The sequence below is a fragment of the Vulpes lagopus genome, chromosome 6, assembly GCF_018345385.1.
Source record: "Vulpes lagopus strain Blue_001 chromosome 6, ASM1834538v1, whole genome shotgun sequence".
Lineage (NCBI taxonomy): Eukaryota > Metazoa > Chordata > Mammalia > Carnivora > Canidae > Vulpes > Vulpes lagopus.
In genome coordinates, this window is record NC_054829.1 from 70,873,638 (window position 1) to 70,900,692 (window position 27,055).

The 27,055-nt window shown below is 41.0% G+C and overlaps 1 protein-coding gene across 1 annotated transcript; it reads left to right on the forward strand.

Annotated features, from left to right (window-relative positions):
- The first annotated feature begins 157 nt into the window (after positions 1 to 157).
- On the forward strand, positions 158 to 21,916 carry DAD1 (defender against cell death 1). The gene is made up of 3 exons (XM_041759798.1): positions 158 to 488; positions 8,391 to 8,565; positions 21,671 to 21,916. The coding sequence occupies exons 1-2, from the start codon at positions 278 to 280 to the stop codon at positions 8,519 to 8,521; spliced, it is 342 nt and encodes a 113-aa protein (XP_041615732.1). The 5' UTR covers positions 158 to 277; the 3' UTR covers positions 8,522 to 8,565; positions 21,671 to 21,916.
- The last annotated feature ends 5,139 nt before the right edge of the window (positions 21,917 to 27,055 follow it).

Here is a 27,055-nt window from a genome sequence, read left to right on the forward strand (position 1 = left end):
AGTAGGACGGAAAGAGTACACGTCTCCAGCCCAGGGACAGATCCACTGCGCAGGCGCCTTAGCTTTAGCCGCCGTGGCCCGCGTCTGTAGATGTGCTCTGCGTCTGCGCGTTAGTTGTTTCGCGCCCGGGCCTGGGAATACGCCTGCGCAAAGAGGCGACTCGGAGAGGGCGGGGCCGCAGAGGTGCGCAGGCATCACGGCTACAGGCTGCGTCCGGGGTGGCCGTCGCTGTCGCCGGGAGTTGGGGAGCACAGGCCGGAGGATCGAGCGTGTAGTCATGTCGGCGTCGGTAGTGTCGGTTATCTCGCGGTTCCTAGAGGAGTACTTGAGCTCCACTCCTCAGCGCCTGAAGCTGCTTGACGCGTACCTCCTGTACATACTGCTGACCGGGGCGCTGCAGTTCGGTTATTGTCTCCTCGTGGGGACCTTCCCCTTCAACTCTTTTCTCTCGGGCTTCATCTCTTGTGTGGGGAGCTTCATCCTAGCGGGTAATGATTCTCTACGTAATCGTAGTAATGATGTGTTTACTTTGGTGCGCTGCTTTTCTTCCCTCGTCACTCTCTTTTATGTCAGATCACCGCCCCGTGAAGTCCCGAGAGGAGCCTGCATTGCCCTCTTGGGTGAATGGGGAAAGTGAGGCTCAGAAAGGTTGCCACAAGCCTGATTCTGGAATTCTGGAGAAACCCCCTTCACGGCGCTGCTCAGCCTGATGATCCGCTGCACTCCAGGAAAACTCCATTTCAGCGTTCACTTCAGCTTCAACATACCTTTAAAATGGGTAGAGCTTTATTTAAGGTGGAAAAGCAGACTCTGAAGTATCTCTCTCACCTCGACCTAATCACTGCTAACCGCTAGTGAAACAGTGTAGGAAATATAAACATAGGTGGTTCGCTTGTTGAATCAGCTGTTACTTGACTTTGGCTTTTAGCTGCCCGTGCTTCTTTCTTGTGGATAAAGCTGTTATTTCAGTATCCTGAACTCCGTTTTTATTCACAGAGCTCTATTTTAGCAGTATTATTCTGATTCCCAGCATTTGATACGTTGTAGACTGCCGCATGGAACAAAAGCTGACCTTTCTTGCCCAGTAGGAACTCTAGTGAATGCTAAGTTCAGCCTTGGCCCATGAGTTAGCCTGCCACTAGGTGGGCCCTTCCAGTCACTGGTGTCGTCTTATGTCTGATTTTGAGAACATGTTAGAATCCATTTTTTCCCCCAGTGTGATTATTATCAGACCATCAATTGTGTTTTGAGTCTAACAGAGGGTACTAGCTTTGGAGGAGCATCAGGTTTCTGTTTCTTGTCCTCAGTGAATTTACAGTCTATTTGGGGCAAAGACAAAATACAGCATTAGAATTGCTCATTTATAGTGGTTCTCAGCTTATAGAGCTGTAGAATGCTTTTTACACAAATGCTAGCTCAGACTCATACCAGAGATACTCCACCTTCTTTCTCAGAACTTAAAATAAGCCTAATGACTTAATGACTTGTGTACTAGCCTGGTCTGCAGTTGTAGAGTTAATAGCCTGTGAATTGGATGTTTCATTATGATCTTTGGGTTTTGTCCTAGATGACCAAGACTTGGTTCTTTGTGGCAGCATCCGGGCTATCAGGAGTTCCGATGTTACCACCGTCATATACACCAGATAGCCTACCCTGTTTGCTCTGGATATCAGACCTTCTACCCCGTCCCCCTGCATCCCCCCTTTGCCTCTCCCCCCTCCCCCAATCCAGGGTGCTTGTAACTAAAAATTGTATTATCCAGACTGGAGAAGGAATTTTGAGAACCTCTAGTGACTTCCATTTGATGATTTTTGTCTTCCAGGTCTGCAAGAGTAGGAGTGGGGTGGGGCCTAAGTTGATTGAAAAGAAAGTTTCTTGCTGAAGTCATCCCAGCTTTGTAAGCCTAAGGTTAAGAATGCCTCCTCAGGGCTTACATGGAAGACTGATTTACTGAAGAGTGGGTATGGACTACAGTTGTAGATTAGTGTGATAAAAGCAGAAGATTTTTTTTTGAACAGATAATTTTTTCTTATGCCAAGTCCTATTTTTGGGCTGTTGTAGCTAAAATTGAGTTGGCAGATTCCATTCCCTCCTCCCCAATGAAAAGTCCTAGCTTGCTTTTGAAGAGAATGTCTAGTGCAAAGGCACAGTGATAGTGGAGTCAATATGGGGGATTAGGATTTCCAAAGCTCTTAGATAACAGGTAATTGGGCCAGAGAAATGGAAGTTGCTTCAGGATAAGAAAGGATTCATGAGAATTCATAGTCACCATCAAAGGTTCATTTCTTTTGACAACATTGTCCTTAATAGATCCTAACTCTTCTGCCTTCTGTTACCCAGATCTTCAAAGGAGTTGTTTAATCAGGAAATTTGAAATTTGGGGTTTATCCTTCATTGTGATTGTTGGGAAGGGAAGCCTTTTATCTATTTATGGTGCTGGGTTTCTCATTTTCGGGTGTTTTTTTCCCTGTTGGAAGAGCCCCGTTTAGTTGGAGAATGGGAATTGTAGGAGATTATGTTCAATGTTTACGTAGTGCTGGATGCTAGAGCTTTGACAGGGTCAGGCCAAGGATTTTATTCTGTAGGTAGTAGAAAAGCTAAGGATTTTTAAAGATTTTTAAGTTAAATTAATTACTTTTTAAAGAAGATTTTATTTATCTGAGCGAGAGAGACACAGAGATAGTGAGAGAGAGCACGAGCAGAGAGGGAGAAGCAAGGCTCCCTGCTCAGCAGGGAGCCTTATGCAGGGCCCAGGTCCCATGAGCTGAAGGCAGACACCTAACCGGCTGAGCCATGCAGGTGCCCCAAATTTAATTTATTTTTAAAAGTTTAGTTAAGCAATCTCTATACCCAACATGTGGCTTGAACTCACAACCCTGAGACCCAAGAGTTGCATGCTTTTCTGACTGAGCCAGCCAGGTGTCCTGTGTCCACTGGGAGAGACAGATTAAAAAAAAAAATCCAAGTAAGGGAGAGACTTAGAATTGGTGTTAGCCTACACTAGATGAATTGGAGGGAATGTTACTTAGTTTAGTTTCCTAATTTCTTTTTGGCAGGCTATTTTCTTCCATTCCTCCTGCATGTATTAGTTAAGCATATGCTCTTTGAAAATTGATCAGTATATTTTTATTTTTTCTTTTTTTTTAAAAATAATTTTTTTTTTTTTTATTTATGATAGTCACAGAGAGAGAGAGAGAGAGAGAGAGAGAGAGTCAGAGACACAGGCAGAGGGAGAAGCAGGCTCCATGCACCGGGAGCCCGATGTGGGATTCGATCCCGGGTCTCCAGGATCGCGCCCTGGGCCAAAGACAGGCGCCAAACCGCTGCGCCACCCAGGGATCCCGATCAGTATATTTTTAACCAATATAGAATGCTATACACTTTTAAAAAGCCTGGTGTTATTTGGTCTTATTGAAAATGATCTGTTTTCTTCTATTACCTGATGGCTGGAAGACTTAACCATGGTTTTAAGGAGCCAGAGATAAAAAATTGCTGTTGAGAAATCTTTTTTTTTTTTTTTTTTTTTTGAATCAAAAGTGTAAAAGATAGTAAACTTTAAAAGACAAATTTCACATTTCCTTAGCTATTTATTTTATAGTTAGATATCTCTAGTTGGGGACATCTGTCCCTTTGTTAAAGTAACATCCCGGGTTGGCAGCCCTTCTAGTTTCCTTTTTTACCTAAGTGAAATCCCTCTTCTCATTCAGAGTGCTATTTAAGAGATAAGTGGAAAACATGAAGACTTTTTAAAACGTTTTTGATCTTGAAACCAGTTTAGTCATTTTTACAACTTTGATCTATTTTATTTTCTGATTTATATGAAACAATTTTGGATTTTTAAAAAAGACTTATTTATTTCAGAGAGAGAGCATGCCACACGTTAGAGGAGGGGAGGGGCAGAGGGGAGAGAGAGAATCTTGAGCAGACTCCCTATGGAGCAGTGAGCCTGATGTGGGGCTGGATCTTACCACTTGATACCATGACCTGAGCTGAAATCAAGATTTGGATGCTTATCTGACTGAGCCACCCAGGCTTTTTGGATTTAACAAAAATAGTTTTGTTGTTTCTTCCAGTTTACAAATCCAAAAGCAGTTTGAATTTGAAAGGCAAGGACGCCTAATCCAGAGTATTTTCTGTCTCATGGAAACTATTGGGCCATGTGGACTGGGGTCTAGCATTTCTTTGGGCATTATCTATTAGGTTTATGGGCCCTAATATTATCTACCATAACCATTATCCAAGGGATTGGAAGTTTGCTAACCTTGTGCTTGAGAGCCTGTTTCTAAATCTTTCATACCTGTTGCTAGCTCCTCTCCATCTCTACTTCTCTCTTAACTCTTCCATATTTCCTTTTTTCCTTTGTTCTCAGTTGAGATCTTGTTTTATTTTATTTTTTTGCTAAGAAGTAGATAGGAATCCTTGTATCTTCCCAGCAAGGAATCATAGCAGCCCATCTGCATCTATACCCCCACTCTTTTACTTCCCGTGATGATGGTTTATGTGTCCTTTTCTTGTCAACTCCTTTACTTGGGCAGAAGATCCAGTGTTCTCTTGCTCCCTCAGGGACTCAACTTCTGCAATTATCTTTCTATTCTACATTATTAATATTTCTCTGTTGGGTCATTCCCGCTATACAATATGCTCTAATATTGTCCAAATAAAAAATGTTTGGCCCAGATGCCCCTCCAGCTGCCATTCTATTTCTTTATTCCTCATCATCAGAGAATGCCATAAAAGAATAGTCTAGTTGCTGTTTCTGCTTTCTCAGTTTCCATTCATTCCTTACCCCACTCTAGCCCCACCACTCTGATGAAACTACTCTTGCCATCTTGCCAAACCTAGTGGCCATCTACTTTACCTTGTCTGAATGCACAGCAGCATTTAGCATTTAAAATAGTTGGCTGCTGCCTTCTGTGTAAAGGACTTTCTTCTTGAAGCTTCTGTAGCACTACACTCTCCCGGTTGTTCCTTCTCAAGTCATCGGTTTTACCTTCCTACTTTTTGTGCTAGAGGCTTCTCTGAGGACATGGTGATAGACCCCTTCTGTTTTCTAATTTCTTTCCATAGATGGATTTAAATAATCTTTCTGTAAATACAATTTGCCGCATTTATGTTTTTAGTTCTGACCCATTCCCTGCATTTCAGATTAGTAAATCCAGTTGCTCACTTGGCATCTTTATTTGATGTCTGGTATGAAACTACAAACTGAACCTTTCCACCCAGCCGTCTGTCTCTTCACCAGTCAGTACGTTGGTTGAAGCCAAAACTTTAGGAGGTTTTCTTGATCCCTTATTTCTGTTATTTCCCACTTCTATTTCATTAGCAAGCCCTGTCTTCTCCGAAATATAGCCTGTATCTCTTCACTTATGTTCATTTTTACTGCCATTGGCTGACTCTTCAGCCTGTGTAGTTCCTCTGCTCCTTTAAGTCTGTAAACCATTCTCTGCTGTGGTTCTGGCAACCTTAACAATGATAAATCAGATTATTTTACTCATCTGCTAAAACTCTGAAATGTTCCATTTCCTAAAGTGTACAAAACTCCACAGGATTGGGCCCTTGACTCCCTTGATCACTATGGTCTAGTCAATCTGACCTATTACATCTAAGACATGTCAAGATTGTTCTTACTACCTGGAATGTTCTGCCCCCAGATCTTTGCATGGTTGGCTCCTATTTTTCAAATTTTGGTCTTAAGCAGCACCTTTTTAGAAAGATATTCTGGGACTACCAAATAAAAATAGCTTCCCAGTCACTCTCTTATTACCTTGCTTTATTTTCTTCATAGCACATATTACTACCTGGTATTTCCTTGTTTACGTATTTCTCTCTATTAGAGTGTAAGTTTCTTGGGAGCCAGACTCTTCTCTTGTTCTGTGCCATGTTCCCAGCACCTAGGATGATGCTAGCACATAATAGGCGCTCAGTAAATATTTTGCTGGATGAATGAACATTTAAGGAGATAGATTAAATTAGAACTGCCTAAGTGAAGCAGGCTGCCTTAGGAGGTAGTAAATTTCCATCTTTGGAAGTGTTTAGGGAGAGAATGGAGGATCCTTTGTGGAGGAGCTTTTTAAACAGATGATCTTTGCCATTTTTGTATCTTAATGCATCTGAGATATAGGACATCCGTGTCAGTAACACAGGCTCTGGGAGATTTGTAATTCTCCACCGGGGATGGCTTGTCAGATTCTGGATGTGGTGAGTATACTTTGGAAAACTTCCTAGGTGACATCAGCCTCTCCCAGTATGCCCATCCCCACCTCTTGGACATTTTATGTATCAAAATAGGTGTTGGTCTTTATAACTCCAAGGTCCTTCCGTCTCCATAGATTCTCTGATTTCTTATGTTGTCATTAAAATAAGCTGGGTGGGGATCCCTGGGTGGCGCAGCGGTTTAGCGCCTGCCTTTGGCCCAGGGCGCAGGCCCAGGGCGTGATCCTGGGGGTCCGGGATCGAGTCACGCGTCGGGCTCCCTGCATGGAGCCTGCTTCTCCCTCTGTCTGTGTCTCTCAATCTCTCTCTCTCTCTGTCGCTCATGAATAAATAAATAAAATCTTTAAAAAAAAAAAAAATAAGCTGGGTGACTATGGCCACGGTAACCATACACATCAGTTCATTACCTTATTCACCCTCATGGGGAGTTTCTCTTGTCCCCTTGCATTTCCTGAAACACTACTCTATCCCTACCCTCCATCTCAATAGCCATGGTTAATCATTTGGTATCTATTTCTCCAAATTTTTCCTAGGTTCCAACTAAAAGAAATGAGAAAATAATGATAACTTGTTTTCTTAAGAGAAATATGGAATGGAATAATTTTTGGCTTTTTTTAAACTTAATATGTCTTGGATATCTTTACTATCAACATGTAGAGAATTTATCTTTTTTTTTCCAAGTAATTGCATGAGATTTCATTGCATGTCGATAGTGTAATTTATTGAAATAAATCCCCTTGGTGACATTTGGACTGTTTGCACTTTTTTTTTTTTCAACTTTATGAACATGCTGTTAGCAATTCTTTGTTCTGTAAGATAAATTCCTTATCCAAAAAGGAAAAAAAAAATTAAATATTAATGGATATTGCCATCTCTCTCAAGTGGATGAACCAGTCTGTACTCTCCAAAGCAGGATTTTAATTGGTTGCCCTTGCTTCAATGTCTTTCATATTTTGAAGGGTCCAGGTGCTTGAAAAGATCAGTGGAACTTCCACAGTGTTATTTACATGTTTAAGCATAATGAAGACTGTTGCTATGGTGATGGCCTCTGGAGAACTAGTCTGGTAGTTTTCTGATCTTTGGGTCATTTTCTCAGGTCATTTTCTTTCTTGGTTGGTGATGGGATGGATGCTAGCCTGAAGCAGATTTGGGTTTTCTTAGGTAGTGTAATTATTTAACACAAGCATAAAGATATTTTGGAAAACTGTACTTCTGGAGCTTCCTTTTCATGTCAAATGTGACCATGACTAACGTATCAGGTTGGCGTATTCAAGGATGTAGATAGAATGTGGCTGGAGAGAGTTCTTGGTCAAAGTTGTGTAGTTTAGGTCTCAAGTTTTTTGAGAGGAGCAGTTGCTAGAACTTTAAGATCAAAGGTTGTAACTATGAGATTTCTCATGGATATAAGGATTTTATACTCTGTGCTATCCAGTATTATACACATTTTATTAGAAAATAGTTCACAGTTTTATAACATTTTGTCATTCAGCCCAGCCGCTTTGTTACTGCTACCCATTCGAGGCATAATTATAAACTTAAATTGGGAGATAAGAGAGTTCTGAAGATATTTTGGTTATATGTATCTTTTTCAGAGTAAGATTTTGGTTTTTAGCCTGGGAAGTCATATTTTTTTCTTTTAACTTTAAGAAGAGCACAAAACATAAATGAACAATTATGAATTCTTAAATTCACCCATCTAGCCAGCACCCAGAGCAAGCTACAGAAGATGTCCAGCACTCTAGATGCCTCCTCCTTGAACTTTCCCAGCCATTCCTCCTCCCTTGAAAGATTAAAACCAGTATCCTCACCTGTATTACTGTAGACTGGCCTGTGTTAAGCTTTATATAAATGGAATCATACAGCATGTATTTTTTGTATCTGAATTGTGTTGCTTAACACTATATTTGTGGGAAGTATCCATATTATGAAGTTCTTTTCATTGCTGTATAGCGTTTTATTGTGTGCATATGCCATAATTTACCCATTTCATTGTTGAGAGACATTTATATTGTTTCTAGTTTGGGTCTGTCAAGGGTATCATTCTGGTACATGTCTTTGGATGCACTTATGTGTCGTTTCTGTTAGAATTATTGGGACATAGCATATAGATATGTTCATTAACAGTCGTATGTTTTATATTTCTAGATAATCATTTTCATGTTTTGTTTCTTGTGCAGTTTGCCTCAGGATACAGATCAACCCACAGAACAAAGCAGATTTCCAAGGCATCTCCCCAGAGCGAGCCTTTGCTGATTTTCTGTTTGCCAGCACCATCCTGCACCTTGTTGTAATGAACTTCGTTGGCTGAATTATTCCCATTTACTTAATTGGGGAGTGGGAGACTAGAAGAATGTAAGTAGTGATATAGCCCTTGTCCCATAATGTTGCTTTAGGAATAGAAATTGAGTGTGGCTGGTTTTGATTATGGTTACCAAGGTTCTATTGCTGATAAGACATTTGCAGAATTTTATATCAGAATGCAAAGTATGCATTATCATCATGATTCACTGGTGCTGCCTCTCTTGGTCATTGCCTTCCCTTCTCACTGTTCTTGGAAATCATTTAGAGAACGGAAAATAAGTTCCCCTCTTAGTACATTAATTTCTACACCAATAACTCCATAAAAACAACTAAAATTTTGGAATAGACATAAATTGTAAGTTCTTTTTTTTTAAGGTTTTTATTTTATTTTATTTTTTTATTCATAGAGACACAGAGAGAGGTAGAAGAGGCAGAGACACAGGCAGAGGGAGAAGTAGGCCCCATGCAGGGAGCCCAACATGGACTTGATCCCTGGTCTCCAGGATCATACCCCAGGCTACAGGCGGCGCTAAACCTCTTGGCCACCGGGGTTGCCCTAAATTGTAGGTTCTACCTACAGATTTGCTCTGTAATTTTTTTTCTGATTTTGATCTCAGATAATTTTAAATGCTGGGCAGTTATCCCTTCTAGTACCTAGTCTAGTGCTCACATCTGATAGATATCTGGTATATGCTGAATGAATGACTATACCCATTTACTAATAATATGTGTGCTAAAGTGGAAGTAAATGAGGAAATTGGATTAACTTGAGAGATTTTAAAATATAGGATGAGATGTATTTGGTTCATTTGCCATTTTCCCTTTATTCACAGTAGAGCTCCTTTTTTTTCTAAATAAACTCTTATGTAAAATCTCAATATATAAAGCAGCAATGGAGCCAGATTTATTTTGATTGACAGAATTGAGAAGCTCTCTCTGCTTGGCTTTTGTTTCAAGTATGGTATGCCCTTCTCTCTATCTCTCCCTTCCAGGTGAATCCTAAATCTCTAAGAAGTACATGAGTGGGCAGCCCGGGTGGCTCAGCGGTTTAGTGCTGCCTTCAGCTTAGGGCCTGATCCTGGAGACCGGGATCGAGTCCCATGTCAGGCTCCCTGCATGGAGCCTGCTTCTCCCTCTGCCTGTGTCTCTGCCTCTCTCTCTCTGTGTCTCTCATGAGTAAATAAAATCTTAAAAAAAAAAAAAAAAAAAAAGAATTACATGAATTTTCCAAACTGAATGTGAACACTATTATTTTGTTTTGCTTTTTTTTTTTTTTTTTTTAAGATTTTATTTATTTGAGACAGCACGAGAGAGCACTAGCAGGGGGAGCGGCAGCGGGAGAAGGAGAAACAGGCTCTCTCTGTTGAGCAGGGAGCCTGATGTGGGGCTCGATTCCAGGACCCTAGGATCATGACCTGAGCTGAAAGCAGATGCTTTTAACCAAGTGAGCCACCCAGGAGCCCCAACACTGCTATTTTATTTATGAGAAAACAGGCATTCTGTGGGCACACAGCTCTTACTTTGCAGAGTAGGCAGTGGTGCTCTTGGCCTAGTGCTTTTCCAGCACCCCACCTAGCTTACTCATGAATGAACGTGCTTTTGCCTTTCCACTTTGCCTTTCCACTTTCCACTACATAATTTGCCTTTCCACTACATAATTTAGTGTTGTTGCTTTTGGGTGGCAGAGAAAAAAAGAGCCTTAGGAAATGTTATCTTGTGGCAGGGAAGAATATCCCAGGACGGACCTATTTCTGTGACTACTTAGAGATCTATCATCTTTTTTTTTTTTTAAGATTCTTGTTTATTTATTCATGAGAGATACACACACACACACACACACACACAGAGAGAGAGAGAGAGAGAGAGAGAGAGAGAGAGAGAGAGAGAGGCAGAGAGAGAAACTGGCTCCATGCAGGGAGCCCGACGTGGGACTTGATCCTGGTACTCCAGGATCACGCTCTGGGCCAAAGGCAGATGCTCAGCTGCTGAGCCACCCAGGCTTCCCGAGATTATCATTTTTATACTAATCAGCAGTATAACACACGAATTAGCAATCATGTATAAAGTCTATGCTATGTGCTAAGGACTATAGATGAGTTGTGGCATGAATGAATCCATTAACTTACTGTGTTGTATGAATTCTTTCTGTTACTGATAATTGCCTCAAAAAACAGTTGTTAATTCAGGTAAGGTTTCTTTTTTTTTTTTAAATTAATTTATTTAATTTTTTAATTTTTAGGTAAGGTTTCACTTTGGGTAGTGGTAGGTTGACAGAAATGGTTTATTTTGGTGAAAAAGTTTGAGAAGTGCTTCCTTCTACTATTCTAATACAGTTTAACTCTTTGGAGACCTGATTAGGACTTGCGTTGTGCCCCATCCCTCCCCTTACCATACCTTCTGTGTGCCAGTCATGTCTTGTTACTGGGAATATAAACAAAAGTAAAATGTGGCTGTTAACTTTTCTAGTAGGGGAGGCCTATAAACACAGCAGTTAAAATTCAGCATAGTTAGAGCCACAGCAAAGATCTGAACACAGTGCTGTGGGAGTCCAGAGAAGGGAGCTAGCTATGTGCCATTTGGGAGCAGAGGCAGCAGACAGGGTATCTGAGAATGATAACTCCTCGAGCAAAGCTAGAAAACCAAACCACCAGCGCTGACTTTACCCTTGGCAAAACCTCATGAGTCACTCTTATGCTCTCTGATAGTAACCTTGCTGGAAAGGTCATAAATTTTCTGTCTTACTTTAGATTGCTAAAATTACTTTTTTTCTAGATGAGTCATGTGTATGCTTAGGAAGGGAACAGAGCAAACAATTCAAGGATATTCTCTAGGCTCAGGGAGATACCAAATCATGGAAAATGATTTCTTAGGCCTGTCGTGATCGGCAGAGGACTCTGCTGCAGAGAGCCTAGAATTTCAAAATTATGACAAAAACAGAGGCAATAAAAGCAGGCTCAGCAGGAACTGCATACTGCAGACCATATTAAGAACTTAACGGCCACCTGTTCAGCTGGGAATTATGGGCCCAAGGTACAGCAAGAGCCTCCAATCCTAGATTACAGTGTTAAATTATTTATAGAGCATATGCTCATTGAAATATCCTTCTCTCTGGGACACTGCCCAAAAGGTTTTTCACAGAGATCTTTCATTTGATGCAGTTTATACTGTCCCACTTCTAATTTTTTTTAAAGATTTTATTTATTTATTCATGAGAGACAGAGAAAGAGAGGCAGACATTGGCAGAGGGAGAAGCAGGCTCCACGTAGGGAGCCTGATGTAGGATTTGATCCTGGGACCCTGGGGTCACGCCCGGGCCCGAAGGCAGGCACCAACTGCTGAGCGACCAAGGTATCCCATCCCGTTTTTAATTTTTAAACATCCCATCTATTTGCCCATATGTGCTTCTAACTCAGCTCTGTGTGTAGTGTGCCAAGACACTTAAAATAGTTTCCAAGTGAGTTCTCAGTATTTATACCAACCCAGAAGGTAGACTAAAACAGATTGAACATTCTCCATACCTGCCAAGTACGTTGAGGGTTGGTTGTAAAAAGAATAAACATCTATAGTGTACTGTTCTTGCATGAATTGGGGGATGACATTTAAAATGAACAGCTACTCTGAAAAAGGTAAAAAAAAAAGATCAAAAGAAAATGGCATTGAGTTAAAAAATAAAAAATAAATTTATTCAAGGAGAAGTAAATAAATTAACAGATAGTGAGAGCTCCCCAAAGGTCAAGCTTCAAGTGCTTCTTCTGTGTCTTTATTTTCAGATAGGTTTGCTAGTGCCATTTATAAGAGAGTCTGATAATCCAGTCTGACTTCAAAAGAATTTTTTATACTCTATTTTTGCTTAAATTTGTTTACTATAAAGTATCTGGCAATTGCAGAATTAAATGTGTTTAAAAAGTTATTTATCATTGTTCTCCTCTTAATTATTTTCCTTCTTTGCTTTTATTATGATAATTTAAAAAATACAGAAAAGTGTGGAGAATATTATAACCAACCACTACAAGGAATTAAGATATTGAACCTATTAGGGTCACCTGGATGGTTTAGTCGTTTAAGCATCTGCCTTCTGTTCAGGTCCTGATCTCAGGGTCCTGGGATGAGTCCCCCTAGGATGAGACCCCCATCTGGCTCCCTGCTCTGTGGGGAGCCTGCTTCTTCCTCTCCCTTGCCCCTTCCCCTGCTTGTGCTCACTCTATCGCTCTGCTCTCTCTCTCTCTCAAATAAAATCTAAAAAAAAAAAAAAAGATTTTGAACATACTAGATATTGTAGATTATCAGCTAAAGTTCCCTTTGAATCGCTGTCTAGTCTCCATTCCTTCCCTCTAAAGACCTGAGCTTCATGATGATTTCCTTCAGCCAAAACTATTGTAAAACCCAGATCTATTGGGATGCCTGTGTGGCTCAGCGGTTGAGCATCTGCCTTTGATTCAGGTCATGATCCTGGAGTGTCAGGATTGAGTCCCACATTGGGCTCCCTGCATGGAGGCTGCTTCTCCCTCTGTGTCTCTGCGTCTCTCTCTCTGTGTCTCTCCTGAATAAATACATAAATAAATATTAAAAAAAGAACAACAACCCTAGATCTATTAACACAGCCTTTTCCAACCTTCAGCTTTTGTGGCCTTTGAAAACATATCCTGTGGTAAAGACCCACTCAGTTGGCAGCACTGTTTATATGTAGCTATCCCAGGGCCAAGAATAAACTCATGACTTACATACATATATTTAATATTTATTTATTCATTAGAGATTTTGTTTATTTGACAGAGAGTGAGCAAGCACCTGTCGAGCATGAGTCAGGGGGAGGGGCAGAGGTACAAGTAGATACCCCTCTGAACAGGGAGTGATGCTGGGCTCAGTCCTAAGACCCTGAGATCATGATCTGAGCTGTAGGCAGCCGCTCAACTGACTGAACCACCCATGAGCCTCTATTTTTATTTTTTAAATAATACTTATTTGAAATCACTTTATTTGGGACACTCGGGTGGCTTAGTGGTTGGGTGTCTGCCTTCCACTTAGGCTGTGACCTGGATCTGGGGATAGAGTCCTGAATTGGGCTCCCTGTGAGGAGCCTGCTTCTCTCTCTGCCTAGGTCTCTGTCTCACTTGCGCTCTCTCTCTCTCATGAATAAATAAATAAATAAAAAATCTTTAAAAAAAATCACTTTATTTATTTATTTATTTATTTATTTATTTATTTATTTATGATAGAGAGAGAGAGAGAGAGAGAGATGGGCAGAGACACAGGAGGAGGGAGAAACAGGCTCCATGCTGGGAGCCCGATGCGGGACTCGATCTTGGGACTCCAGGATCGCGCCCCGGGCCAAAGGCAGGCACCAAACTGCTAAGCCACTCAGGGATCCCCAAAATCACTTTATTTTTAAGCAACATCCATACCAAACATGGGGCTCGAACTCCGTACCCTGGTATCAAAAGTCAGCCAGCCAGGTGCCCCACTCTTGAAAATGCAGAAGTAAAAAATGCTCCTTATGAGCTTTGGAGTTGCTGATCAGTGTCTGGCACTTTAGGTAGCTGTAAACTGTTTTTTTTTTTTTTTTTTTTTTTTTTAAAGATTTTATTTATTTATGAGAGACACACAGAGAGAGGCAGAGACATAGGAAGAGGGAGAAGCAGGCTCCCTGCAGGAGCCCCAGGATCACGACCTGAGCCAAAGGCAGGCACTCAACCACTGAGCCACCTGGGTGCCCCTGTAAATCTGTTTTGAATGAATGTATGACACAGAAGTTCAGGAGATATGAATATTTTAAAATTTACATGGTATCTGTAAATATTTACTGTGTTGTTTCTTTTTTTTTTCTTTTAAATTTTTATTTATTTATGATAGTCACAGAGAGAGAGAGAGAGGCAGAGACACAGGCAGAGGGAGAAGCAGGCTCCATGCACCGGGAGCCTGATGTGGGATTCGATCCCGGGTCTCCAGGATCGTGCCCTGGGCCAAAGGCAGGCGCCAAACCGCTGCGCCACCCAGAGATCCCCTACTGTGTTGTTTTTTCTTCATGTCTCTTTGTGAAATTTTTTTTTCAAAAATTGTCAGCCTATATAACATATTCTGAAAGGAAATGAATAAGGACATAGTTACATTGGGTAACACTTTGGGCAGGAAAGTTCCTGATGACATACATGGTCTCTGGATCTGAGGGAAAGGGAACTGGGAAAATAAGGGACAAGTCTGAGCTTGGAAACATGTTCAGTCTGGAAGGAGGTTGTTTGTCAAATGCTCAAATGCTCATGTTAAAATCTTGTTAGTGTTGCTTTGCTTTTACAATGGAGGCCATTCTCCCACAGATCTTTAAAAATTCATAGTGTTTAATCCTGGCAGGAACCAGGAGACTGACAGGGCTGGGCAGAACAGAACTCTGACAAGCAGGGCTTTCCCCCAAAAATTGGTAATTAGCTTTTTGAATTTATCAGTAAAATACAGTAGTTGTCTCTTACCTGTGGGGGATACATTCCAAGACGCCTAGTGGATGCCTGAAATCAATGGTACTGAATCCTACATATACCAGTGTTTTTCCTATATGCATATACCTGTGATAAGGTTCAGTTTATCAGTTAGGCACAGTAAGAGATTAACAGCAACTACTAACAAAATAGAACAGTTATAGTAGTATACTGGAATTAAAGTTTTGTGAATGTGTTCTTAGAATATCTTACTGTCCTGTATCCATCTGTCTTCTGATGATGGGAGATGATAAAATGCCTGTGTGATGAGATGAAGCAAGGGAGGTGATGTGGGCATTGGGACGTAGTGTTAGGCGACTGTGGACCTGACAGTATGACAGGAGGAAGGTCATCTGCTTCCCCTGTGACTGACTGCAGGAACTATGACTATGGAAAGTGAAACCTTGAATAAACGGGTGCTAGTGTGTAGTGTCAGAAAATTAACCTCTGGAAGGGAATCTAAATATTATTCTTTAGGCTGTACTGCCACCTAGTGGGTTGCACATTTCATATGCTAAGAATGTACTACAAAGCAAAAGAAATGTGAATGGGAGGGGGACCACTGATACCTTTGTGATAAAATCTAGTTTCTTTCTAGTCACAGGAGGGCAGCAGAGGTCTAAGTGGGCTTAGGTGCTGGGTGGGGGTTTGCTTTACATTCTGACCAGAGGTGGGCAGTGTGGAGTTAGGCACAAAAGGTCATGCAACAGGGATTTCCTTAACCAGGAAAGACATCAAGTGCATGGAGACCCACAGATTTTCCCTTTATTTCCTTTTCTTATTTTGTAAAAAATAAGACCTGTTTTTGTTCCCAACTCCACGGTAGTAATCTTTAATTTTTTGATTAGGGTGAGCTTTTTAGTTTTTATTCCACTTTCTCTTTGACATTTCATCTTATATTGAATTAGATCTAGCCACCAACTAAGTTCCCAAAAAGGGACCTATTCTAAATTTGTAGAACGTATTTTGAGCTAAGCATATAGTATGATTTTTTTTTTCCAACCACCTTTTTTCTCCAGTTGGAGGGGGAGTTGAATTCTTTAGCCATTATTAAAATGCTGAATCTACTTATTTTATTTTATTTTTTAAAGATTTTATTTATTTATTCATGAGAGACACAGAGAGAGAGGGAGAGGCAGAGACACAGGCAGAGGGAGAAGCAGGCTCCATGCAAGGAGCCCGATGTGGGACTCAATCCCGGGTCTCCAGGATCACACCCTGAGCTGCAGGCGGCACTAAACTGCTGCGCCATCCGGGCTGCCCTACTTATTTTATTTACTAAAAAAAAAACCCATTCATTAATGACGAATTGGTGATTGAGCTCTATTTTGTATTTGGTCTATTTAAAGCTACCAGATTAAAAAAAAAATCAAATATTGTTGTGTTTATGAATTTCACAGCTGCCCTAATTCCCTGCCTTATTTCTCCATCCTTGCAGCTCAGATGATTCCTACTCCATGTCATCCCAGCCCCCAGGTTGTATAAGAGCCTGTTCTGGAGCCCACAGTGCATACCTCTAATGCTACACTTACCCAATAGTTATGAAATGGTTTGTTTGCTTTCCTCTCTCTTCCACTGAACTCTTTTTTTTTTTTTTTTTTTTTTTTTTTTAAGATTTTATTCATGAGAGAGAGATAGAGAGGCAGAGACACAGGCAGAAAGAGAAGCAGGCTCCATGCGGGGAGCCCAACACAGGACTCCATCCCAGGACTCTAGGATCACAACCTGAGCTGAAGGCAGATGCTTAACCACTGAGCCACCCAGGCCTCCCTCTTCCACTGAACTCTTAAATTCCCTGAAGACATAGCACGAGGCTAATAGTCACTATGCATATTTGTTGAGTGAGCGTATGAATAAATAATTTCAACTATAAGAAAATGCTATAAAAATAGCTAAATCATAGTTACATGGATGCTAAGACATGGAAAATGCTGTGGAAGAAGGAAGCCAAGGAAAAAATTCTTAGGAAGGGCTGTAGGGTAGGGCAAAGCAAATTCTTAGCAAGGGCTGTAGGGTAGGGCAAAGCATGAGACTAGAAGTTGGAAGACCTGCATTGTAGATTTTGCTCTGTTAACTAGTTGATTGGACAAATAAGCTTGTTTCTTTTTTTTTTTTTAAATCTTGTTTCTAAGGCCCAGTTTCCTTATCTACAACAGTGAGGGAATTAACCTGGATGTTCATCAGTCTTTTCCAGCTGCTGCAGCCTGTGGTTATTAGAATTCACGATAATTCCTGTTGTATTTCAGGCAGTTCATACCGTTTGTGTGGATCCTCAATTGATCTTTGCTTTTTGTTTTCTTCAAGTGTTGCTTTTTATTCATATTACCAGATTTCCACTATCCATTCACAGGAGGTGGAAAGTTAGTGTGGCTGTATATAACAAAATGTACAATGTTTGTATAAGGCCTTTTACAAAATTAGATAACATTTATAAAATGTTTTATAGGGCAGCCTGGGTGGCTCAGCAGTTTAGCACCACCTTCAGCCTAGGGCGTGATCCTGGAGACTAGGGATCAAGTCCCGTGTCAGGCTCCCAGCATGGAGCCTGCTTCTCCCTCTGCCTGTGTCTCTGCCTCTCTATCTCTCTCTCTGTGTCTCTCATGAATAAATAAATAAAATCTTAAAAAAAAAAAATGTTTTATAGTTAGCACATTACCAGGCTTGTGGGACTCCTGGTACATACATATGCTCCTAAGTGAACATACGCTCCTGGAAATGTTAATCCATTGATCCTCGTGGCCAACCCCGTGATGGAGTTAGATGAATAGTAGTATTCCCATTTTATGCATGAGGTAATTAAACCTTGGTGAAGAGGTACCTTGGTGGCACAGTCGATTTAAGCGTCATCTCTTGGTTTTTTGGCTCAGGTCATGATCTCAGGGTTGTGATACCCAGCCCCGCAGTGGGCTCTGCACTGAGTGCAGAGCCTGGTAGTTTCTCTTTCCTCTCCCTTTGTCCTCGCCTGCCTCGCTCAAGCGCGGAGCACACTCTCTCTTTCTCTCTCTCTAAAATAAATCTTAAAAAGCAAAAAAACAAAAACAAAAAAACAAACCCAACCTTGATGGAATTTACATTTTTAAAAAGTAAGCTCTATACTCAATGTGATGCTCGAAATCATGACCTTAAGGTCAAGAGTCTCATGTTCCACTGACTGAACCAGCATTTAGTTTAACTTGTCCAGGCCCTGGAGCTAGTAAGTGACTGCATGGGAATTTGATAACATTTTGACTCTGAACTTTTATATTCCTTTTCCTCTATTATGTTCAGAGACTTGGATAATGGGTATCTACATCTTTTTGTTAAGTTTTCATAAAAATATTAACATCTTTTTTCAATAGGAAAAGCTTAGGAGAGATTGATAAGATGAAAGTAGGCTATCTAAAATGTTTCTGTGGGGTGTCTGGCTGGCTCAGTTGGAAGAGTGTGGGACTCTTGATCTTGGGGTCGTGAGTTTGAGCCCCACGTTGGGTATAGAGATTACATACATACATACATATATAAATTTTTTTTAAAAAATGTGTCTACAGAGTTGGTCATCTTGGGTTCAGAAGACATGCAAGAAAGATCAGGAGACCTGACTTTATCCAGAGAGGATAATGTTGGCTCAGTGCTCTCCAGTAGAACTCTACGATGGGGAAGTGTTCTAGGTTTGTGCCATCACATGACTAGCCGCTAGTCATGTGATTTCGTTTGTTTTGTTTAAGATTTTATTTTATTTTTTTTATTTTATTTTATTTTATTTTTTTTTTTGTTTAAGATTTTATTTTTAAGTAATCTCTACATTTAGCATAGGGCTAGAATTTACAAGCCCTGAGATTAAGAGTTACATGCTCAAAAAAAAAAAAAAAAAAAGTTGCATGCTCTACTGACTGAGCCAGCCAACTGCCCCCAGCTACATGTTGTTAGTGAAAATTTGAAATGTGCCTGAGTGAGGCACTGAATTTTTAATTTCATTTTATTTTAACTGAGTTTAGATAGCCATGTATGGCTGGTGGCTTAAGTGTTAAGCACAGCTCTAGACAGATCTGTTAAACTCCCAGGTTATTGCTTCCTCATCTATAAAATGAGAGGATCAAACTAGTTGATCTACAAAGCTCCTGTCATCTTTAGAAACACACAATTTCCCTTCTGAAAGTATAGCGATTCAGATTGAGCTCAGAACCTAGAATTTCTGCAGAATGGTCTTGATGCACATTTTCTCTAATTTCACTATTAATTGGGTGATCAGGATATTCAGGATGAGATGTATTTGAAGGAAAATCAGTATTTGAGTGTATCTACTCAGTGCTGGTGTCTGAATAGAGATAGTGCTGGAGAAGAATACAGATTCCAAATAGAAATGACCCCGTCTGGCATTATCTTTTGTATCTCTACAGAGAATAATTATTTTTAACTTTGTGGTGTGCCTGACTTTCTTTTAAGATGATTAGAACAGACTGATCACATGGCACGGTCTTTTCTGCATGGGTGAGATAGACTGAAGAAGTCATGTGAACTTTTCTCAGTAGGTGTCTTCCATTTTGTATGTCTCAATTATCATGGGAGGCAATTTTATTAGTTTCCTAAAACCTTTATCTCCTGGTTAGCAGTTGAAGCATTCTTCTGAGTGTGGCATAGTCCAATTTTGTTGAGTTAACATTTCAAAGAATCTTAGATCCTCTGCTTTTAGAATACTGTCTGGGAAATGTAGTTTTGTCTTAAAAGAAGGGAGCAGATTTTTGTTAAGTAGAATTTTCTGAAAACCACTATTAAAGAGACTTAATCTCATGAGTCATTTTTGCCTTCTAAATGAACCAGTCCCAGTGTCTTCGATTTAACTGTTTTAATACCAGAAAATCTCAAAACTTGACTTTCATGCTAAACCTAGGATTTCTTTTAAAATTCTGCGTCAAGACTCCTCACTGAAAAGCCCAATGCTCTAGTCTGCTTACCTTGGCCGTTAGAACTGATGCATTCTGTAACTAGAGAGTTTGCTTTAAGAAATTTGATGAAGTGGGTGTACCTGGGTGGCTCAGTCAGTTGAGTGTTTGCCTTAGGCTTAGGTCATGATCCTGGGATCCCGGGATCCAGCCCCACATCGGGGCTTCCTGCTCAGTGGAGAACCTGCTTTTCCCTCTTTGTCTCTCCCTTCCTCTACCTATGCGCTCTCGCTCTCTCTCTCTCTCTCTCTCTCAAGTAAATAAATAAAATCTTTAAAAAAAAAATTGATGGAGTGGGGCACCTGGCTGGCTCAGTCCATGGAGTATGCGACTCTTGATACTGGAGTTGTGAGTTTGAGTCTCATGTTAGGTGTAGAGATTGCTTAAAAAATTTTTTTAAGAAAATGAAATTTGATGGAGTAGGTTAAGTTTTATATTCTTTTTTTTTTTTTTAACTTTTATTTATTTATGATAGTCACACAGAGAGAGAGAGAGAGGCAGAGACACAGGCAGAGGGAGAAGCAGGCTCCATATACCGGGAGCCCGACGTGGGATTCGATCCCGGGTCTCCAGGATCGCGCCCTGGGCCAAAGGCAGGCACCAAACCGCTGCGCCACCCAGGGATCCCCGGTTAAGTTTTAATAGATCTGTTTGTTCCTGGTTGGCACTATGAATGCTTTTTGTTCCCTGTTTTTTGCTCTTTTTTTCACAGTTCAGATGTAGTAATGTTCTACAGTTCTATATCATTTCTTCAAATACCCTTGTTAGTGAAATAAAAGCACCCTGGCTGGAAGTCTAATAAGATCTTTCCTTTAAGTTCTGATGCTAGAGTCTCCAGGTCACCAGAACCAGTATGCAAAATAAGGTGATGCGTTTTACCTGCCAGGGTAGCCCAGCTCTTGAAAGGTAGTGTTTTCCAACGTTTTTCAAGTCATGACACCGAAAGAAGATCGCAGTATTTTAATGACACATTGCAGGAAAAAGGGCTGCTGATGGCTAGAAATGTTGGAGCCTCTAAGGCTAAGGGGCCACTTTCTGGCTGCACCCATGTTGCATTGTGCTAGGCTGACAGCTCTCCTGGAGGGCCTTGAAAGGGTTTGCTGGGTTTGCTGGGAGGGCTTCATCTCACAGCCTACAGATTGCAGTCTTGTGTGGCCAGCAATGTGGCTGCTTCTCTTGGAGTTATCCTCTACCTTCTTGCCAAAAATAACCTTATCTTTCAATGAAAATGAAATTATTTCTTCTATTTTGGGACCTTTGTTAAATCTGAGATTGAGAATTTTTCTCTACTCTTTCTCCTTTGAAATTCTTCCTTTTTACCCCCTATTCTCTAACTGAAATTTAGTCCTTTGTATGTTTTTTAGATTCAGAAAACCTCTTTAGGCTAAGTTGCAGCCCTCCTCACCTCCCAAGATTCTGTGAGCTAGAGAGGTCAGGGTGACTTATATAAAGTTGTGTGCTTTATTGATTGCAGAGCTGGAATTAGAACCCATGCCTGCCACTCCTAGTAAATTTTGCCGTGGTGTGCTTGGGATTCAGATCGGAACATTCATTTTTATGGATACCTCTATAAAATGTTCTGTGAGAAATATTTGCTTTATTCTGGTTGTTCTAGCATGGCTTGAATACTGTCTAGAATTTGGGAACCCCATAATTGTCTTTGTGGGTTCAGAATTTAGATTGAAGGATTTGGGGCCCTGTTTTCTGGTATTGTAAGACATTTTTAAAAACCTTGGATGTCTCTTTTACCTTTCTTTTTCTTTCTTTTAGGTTCACTTTTTGATTTCCCTTGGATGAGAACTTTTGAGATGGCAACTTGGACATGTGGATTTTCTTCAAGAAAATAAGATTTATACTTAAATACTGATTCTGATTTCAAATGTAGGTGGAGAGCCCAGAGAAGTTTCCTTGCTTCTGTGTTAGAGCAGCTTTGTAATGAGCATTTATTAACATGACCTCTGCTTCCCATTAAGTGTAACCTTTTTGCCTTCCAAATTAAAAAACTCCATGCCACTCCTTCCTGTGCCTCTGGCTCTCTCTCTCTCTTTTTTTTAAAATTCTTTATTGGTATTAAAATCCTTTTCTTTCAGTCCTCTGAAAAGCTCTTTAGGAGTTGATAATTTGCAACTGGGAATCTACTTCCATGTTTTCATTAAGTGTATCTGAAATTAATGACAAAAGGCAGTGCTGACAACCCTGGGAAATGACAGTCCTTTGTCTTTTCCCTGAAGCTGGTAATCCTTTACTAATCCTTTACTTGTTACAGGTGGTTCTGTGCTTATGACACAATGCATTCCTGGAACTGCATCATTAAGCACTTTGTTAGAAATGGAACTAAGCGGGTGCTTCCACATTTACATCTGTTTCAAATGCTTTAGTGGTGAAAAGTGAAATATGTTAAAAAAAAAAAAAGATAAGTGAAATATGTAATATGCAGTGTCAGCAAAATGTAAGTGTTGTGTATGTGTTTGTTGATAGGTAACAGTCCTCACCAAACCACTTGCACAAATATTTTCTCATTTTGTTCTTGTAACTGTTTCAGGGGCTCTAATCCTCATTAGATATGGGAAGAAATTGAAGATCTGATCTGTCACTTGCTTAAGATCAAAAGTCCCAACACAGCTTATGTAGAGCAATAGATCTGCTGGCTGAAGTCTAGGCATATTTATATGTATCATGCTAACAATCCTGTTTCCATCTTGGGTGCCATATATAGGACCTAAGCTATGCTGAGAATTCCACTGTTTAAATTTAGCTGACTACTGAGATGATGAGTTGTGCTCTAGAGGTTCTCCAACTTCATGGCTCATTAAAATCGCTTGGGGAGGGCAGCCTGGGTGGCTTGGCGGTTTAGCGATCAGCCCAGGGCGTGATCCTGGAGACCTGGGATCAAGTCCCGAGTCGGGTTCCCTGCATGGAGCCTGCTTCTCCCTCTGCCTTTGTCTCTGCCTCTCTCTCTCTCCCCTCTGTGTTTCTCATGAATAAATAAATAAAAAATCTTAAAAAAAAAAAAATCGCTTGGGGAACTTAAATAAAGGAGATCTCAATGCCCAAGTCACACCCCAGACCAATTAAATAACAATCTTTGAGAGTGGTATCTGTACTTTGTACAGCTGCCCAGCTAATTCTCATGTGCAGCCAAACTGGAGGAGCCCTCCTCTGGATTCTTGCTACTCATAATGTAGTTCACTGATGAGCAGAATCACCTGGGGATTTAGTTGAAAAGGAGACTTTCAAGCCCCACCCCAGACCCTACTGAAGCAGAATTTTTAACATGGTCTCATGTGATCCTTGTGCATATTAAAGTTTGAGAGGCACTGAGCTAGAGCAATGATTTTCAAATTTTGGTGTATCTTACAATTCCTAGGAATACTAGTTTACTGAATTATGATGATTGGGCAATGTAATTTGCCTTTTAAAGATATATGTATTTATTCATTCGAGAGATAGAAACAGCACAAGCAGAGAAAAAGGAAGAAACAGACTCCTTGGTGAGCAGGGAGCTCGATGTGGGGCTCCATTCCTGGACCTGGAGATCATGACCTGAGCCAAAGTCAGACACTTGACTGACTGAACCACTGAGGTGCCCTTGTAATTAGATACAGCTTTATCAAGTGGTTTCTAGATTATTTTGTGTAGATTGATAAATAGGTATTTTTGAATAAAAAGAATGTCTGAACTTTGAGGCAAATGCATTGTAAACTGGGAATAAGAATTTTAAAGGGGTGCCTGGGTGCCTCAGTTGGTTGAGCATCGGACTCTTGGTTTCGGCTCAGGTCATGATCTCAGGGTTGTGGGATCAATCTCTGCATTCTGGCTCCATGCTCAATGGGGCTATGGGGGTGAGAGTATTTATTTGACATTCTCTCTCCCTCTCCCTCTGCCCCCCTCTTCCTGCTCTCTCTCTGAAAAAAATAAATCTTAAAAGAGTTTTATCAAGGAAAGCATTGCAATGTTCAGAGCCTTTAAATATATAGATTTTGTTAATGGTTTTCAATGATCTTGAGATATCAAGTTCCCATTATTCAGGTTATCTATTGTCTCAGATAATTTACCCAAGCCAGTGACCATCAACAAGATTCATTCATCTTTGATGTGTCTTTTCACCATTTGTAATAGGGCCGAAAGGCTAGAGAATGCTTTTGGAGTTTTGAGTTTAAATTTAGTTAATGCTCATTATAAATGACTCATTTGTTTTAAGGCCATTGTTGACTTGCTCAGTGGTTCTCAACTCTGTACATACAAAAGGATTAGCTGTGGAACTGTTTCTTCAAGTTTAGAAGAATGTTATTACCCCCTACTCCACTCCCCTAATTGGGTTTCTGATTCTTTGGTGTTTTTGTTTTTGTTTTTCCCTAGCTAAAAGACATGATATATGAGAGGCACTGAACCAGAATAGGTAATGTGTTCATTAGATGCTTCTTCTTATTTCTGGACCTTTCTCAATACCCACCAGCTGTGTTGTGATAATGCCTCTCCCTGGACCTTACACATGGGTGCTCAATACAACATACTGAACGAGTGGATTTTGAGTATTACAGTATACAGAATAACAGCATTTCCTGCTGCCTGTAGCTCAACACCTTTTATGAGGTGGATTTATTTTTATTTTCTGTGTTCTTTGTGGGGCTGGAAGCTATTTGCCACAACCACTGTAGTAGCTTGTTCTCTGCCATTCCCTGCAGTGGTGGGAAACCCAGCCCTGAGCACCTCCTGCCCACACATTTCCTGTCCCCTATCACGTGGAAACCATCTCCTGTGTTTTCTTCTCTTAGCAGCCTATACCTTTGGCCTCTTTGATCATACCCTTTCATCTTGGGGCTTCAAAATACTTTTGTTATGATGGTTGGAAAATACTCAGCAAGGTCACAGAGGCCTGTTCCCTGGTTGTGGAGGCTCAGAAAGCTAGCACTGGCTGGTTACCAGAAGCTTGGAGTGTCTAAACTAAAGTTTGAGTGCTATATGACTTTGTAACTCCACTTAATTTTTAAAAAGTTTACCAAATATCAAAAAAGGAACTCTCCTATGAGGGAAGACAGCACTTCCCAGAACAAGGATTCTTAGATGAGAAAACGAGAAAAGAGTAGGATAAACCTTCTGAAGAGTAAAATAAAACACATTTTATTTGCTTACACTGAATAAGAGGGTCCAAGCTTATTGCAAAATGTGTGGAGGGGATGAAAACTATTTTCCAGCCCCAGCACCCTGCCCCAGGCAGCCTGTGGCAGAAAGCATTCTGCTGGATTGGAAAGTGTTGATTTAAGAACCCCTTGCGCCGCTTATTGTCTGTAGTGACCTTTTGTGCTACAGGTCCCCTGAGTGGCTTAGTCTTAAGTGTCTGCTTCAGCTTGGGTCATGATTCTGGGGTCCTGCGATCCAGCCCCATGTTGGGCTTCCCCGCTCAGCAGGGAGTCTGCTTTGTGTTCTATCTTTGCCCCTCCCCACTACTCATGCTCTCTCTCAAATAAATCTTAAAAAAAAAAATAGCACATAAGTAGGCACCTAGGTACTGTACTCTGTAGTGCATGGGGTTATAAAAATAAGACCTAACTTCCTGTTCAGGAGTGAGTGAGCTAATACTGAGTGTCTACCATGTGTCTGGAAGGGCATTAAGTGCCCTCCTGCTCTTTGTTTCCCTATAAATTCCATGAAGTGAGGAGGTGATACTCCTTTCCAGAAGAGGAAATGGAAATGCAGTTTGCAAGTGTTAGGCTTTGAATCTTATTTCTGTCTTACTCCAAAGCATTTGGATTAGGCTTTGAATGTGATAAATAAATAATAAGCATGGGGATAATAATACACATGCCAGCAAAATGTAAGTGAGAGTATCTTGTTAATGTAATTGCTCTACAAATATGTCAGTACTCTTATGGCAGTGATCAGAAATGCTGAGAACCATTTCACACTTACTGATTTTCTCCCTCAGCGGCATGTCCAGTTTTACTGGCTTTGGGCTACAGGACTATGGTGGCCAATGGCAGGCCTTCCTCTTTCCCCAGAGGAGAGAGACTTTGCTAAGAGTCCTCATTCAATTCAGTGTTCAGGCTTGCTCTGCTTTTTTAAATTCCAGGGATGAACAACTTTTAACTTTTTATTATTGAGATTCTCTCTCTCTCTCTCTCTCTCTCTCTTTCTCACACACACGTGCACACACATGAACACACCAGACTAGTAAAATAAACTCCCAGATGCCCAACACTCAGTTTCAACAATTAGCAACATTCTGCCTCAATCTAGTTTTAGGCTATTACTTAAACACATCCAGAGGTAGGGCACCTTCTTCCTAATACTCCATTATTTAGTTAAAAAATATCTGTGTCAGGTACTAGAGAGAGATACAGAATCAGAACAGACCAGGTGCCTCCCCTTCTGAGCCTTAAATCCTAGCTGGGAAGAGAGCCAGATTAGCATAAAAACAGAATCCTGTTGTTCTATGGGAGGAGTGGAGGAAATAAACTGTCTGAGGTGGTTGTAAATGGAGCAGGGGAGGGAGTTCCTCGGAAGTGGTCAGGAAAGCCATCTCTGAGCCTGTGACGTTTTGGCTCAGATCTGACCACTGAGAGAGCCAAGGGCCTGGCCAGCCTAGTTTTCACTGTACTAACTGGGCTGCCATGTGAGTGAGTAGTGGAGTTTGCTTGTGTAGAAAATACTGCCTCAGGGGATTCACAGCACAGTCCTCTGCTTTGCCTTCTAGTCTGACTGTAAAGAGGGAATCAAGTAGATGCAAACAGTCACAGAAGAGGGAAGGGACATTGAGCAGAATGCAGGACATTGGTCTTGGGCAAGTCCAGGGACCCCCAGGTCTTTTCCATTCTTTCCTCGAAGCATCTGGAGCCAGGTGGTACTGGGTGTCGGCGGTGCTTTGGATGGCCAGGGAGTCTAGTGCTGTTGCGGGCCTAGTGCGCTGTGATCCCAAGCAAGCCACTTCACCTGTTTCCTCATTTGTGAGGGAGCTCATACTCTGCCTCCTGCTTGGGTTTTCTGCGAAGATCACAGGAGATAATGTTTGCTTTGGTGTCCAACAGACTAGTGTGTGGTGAAGATTGTAGATAAGGATGCTGCCCAACCAGGTTGCCTGCTAAATCACTGGAATAATGGGTCAGCAAGAAGTGACACCCTAGCGTTTGCTAAAAATAGGGTCTTGAGGTCTCCACT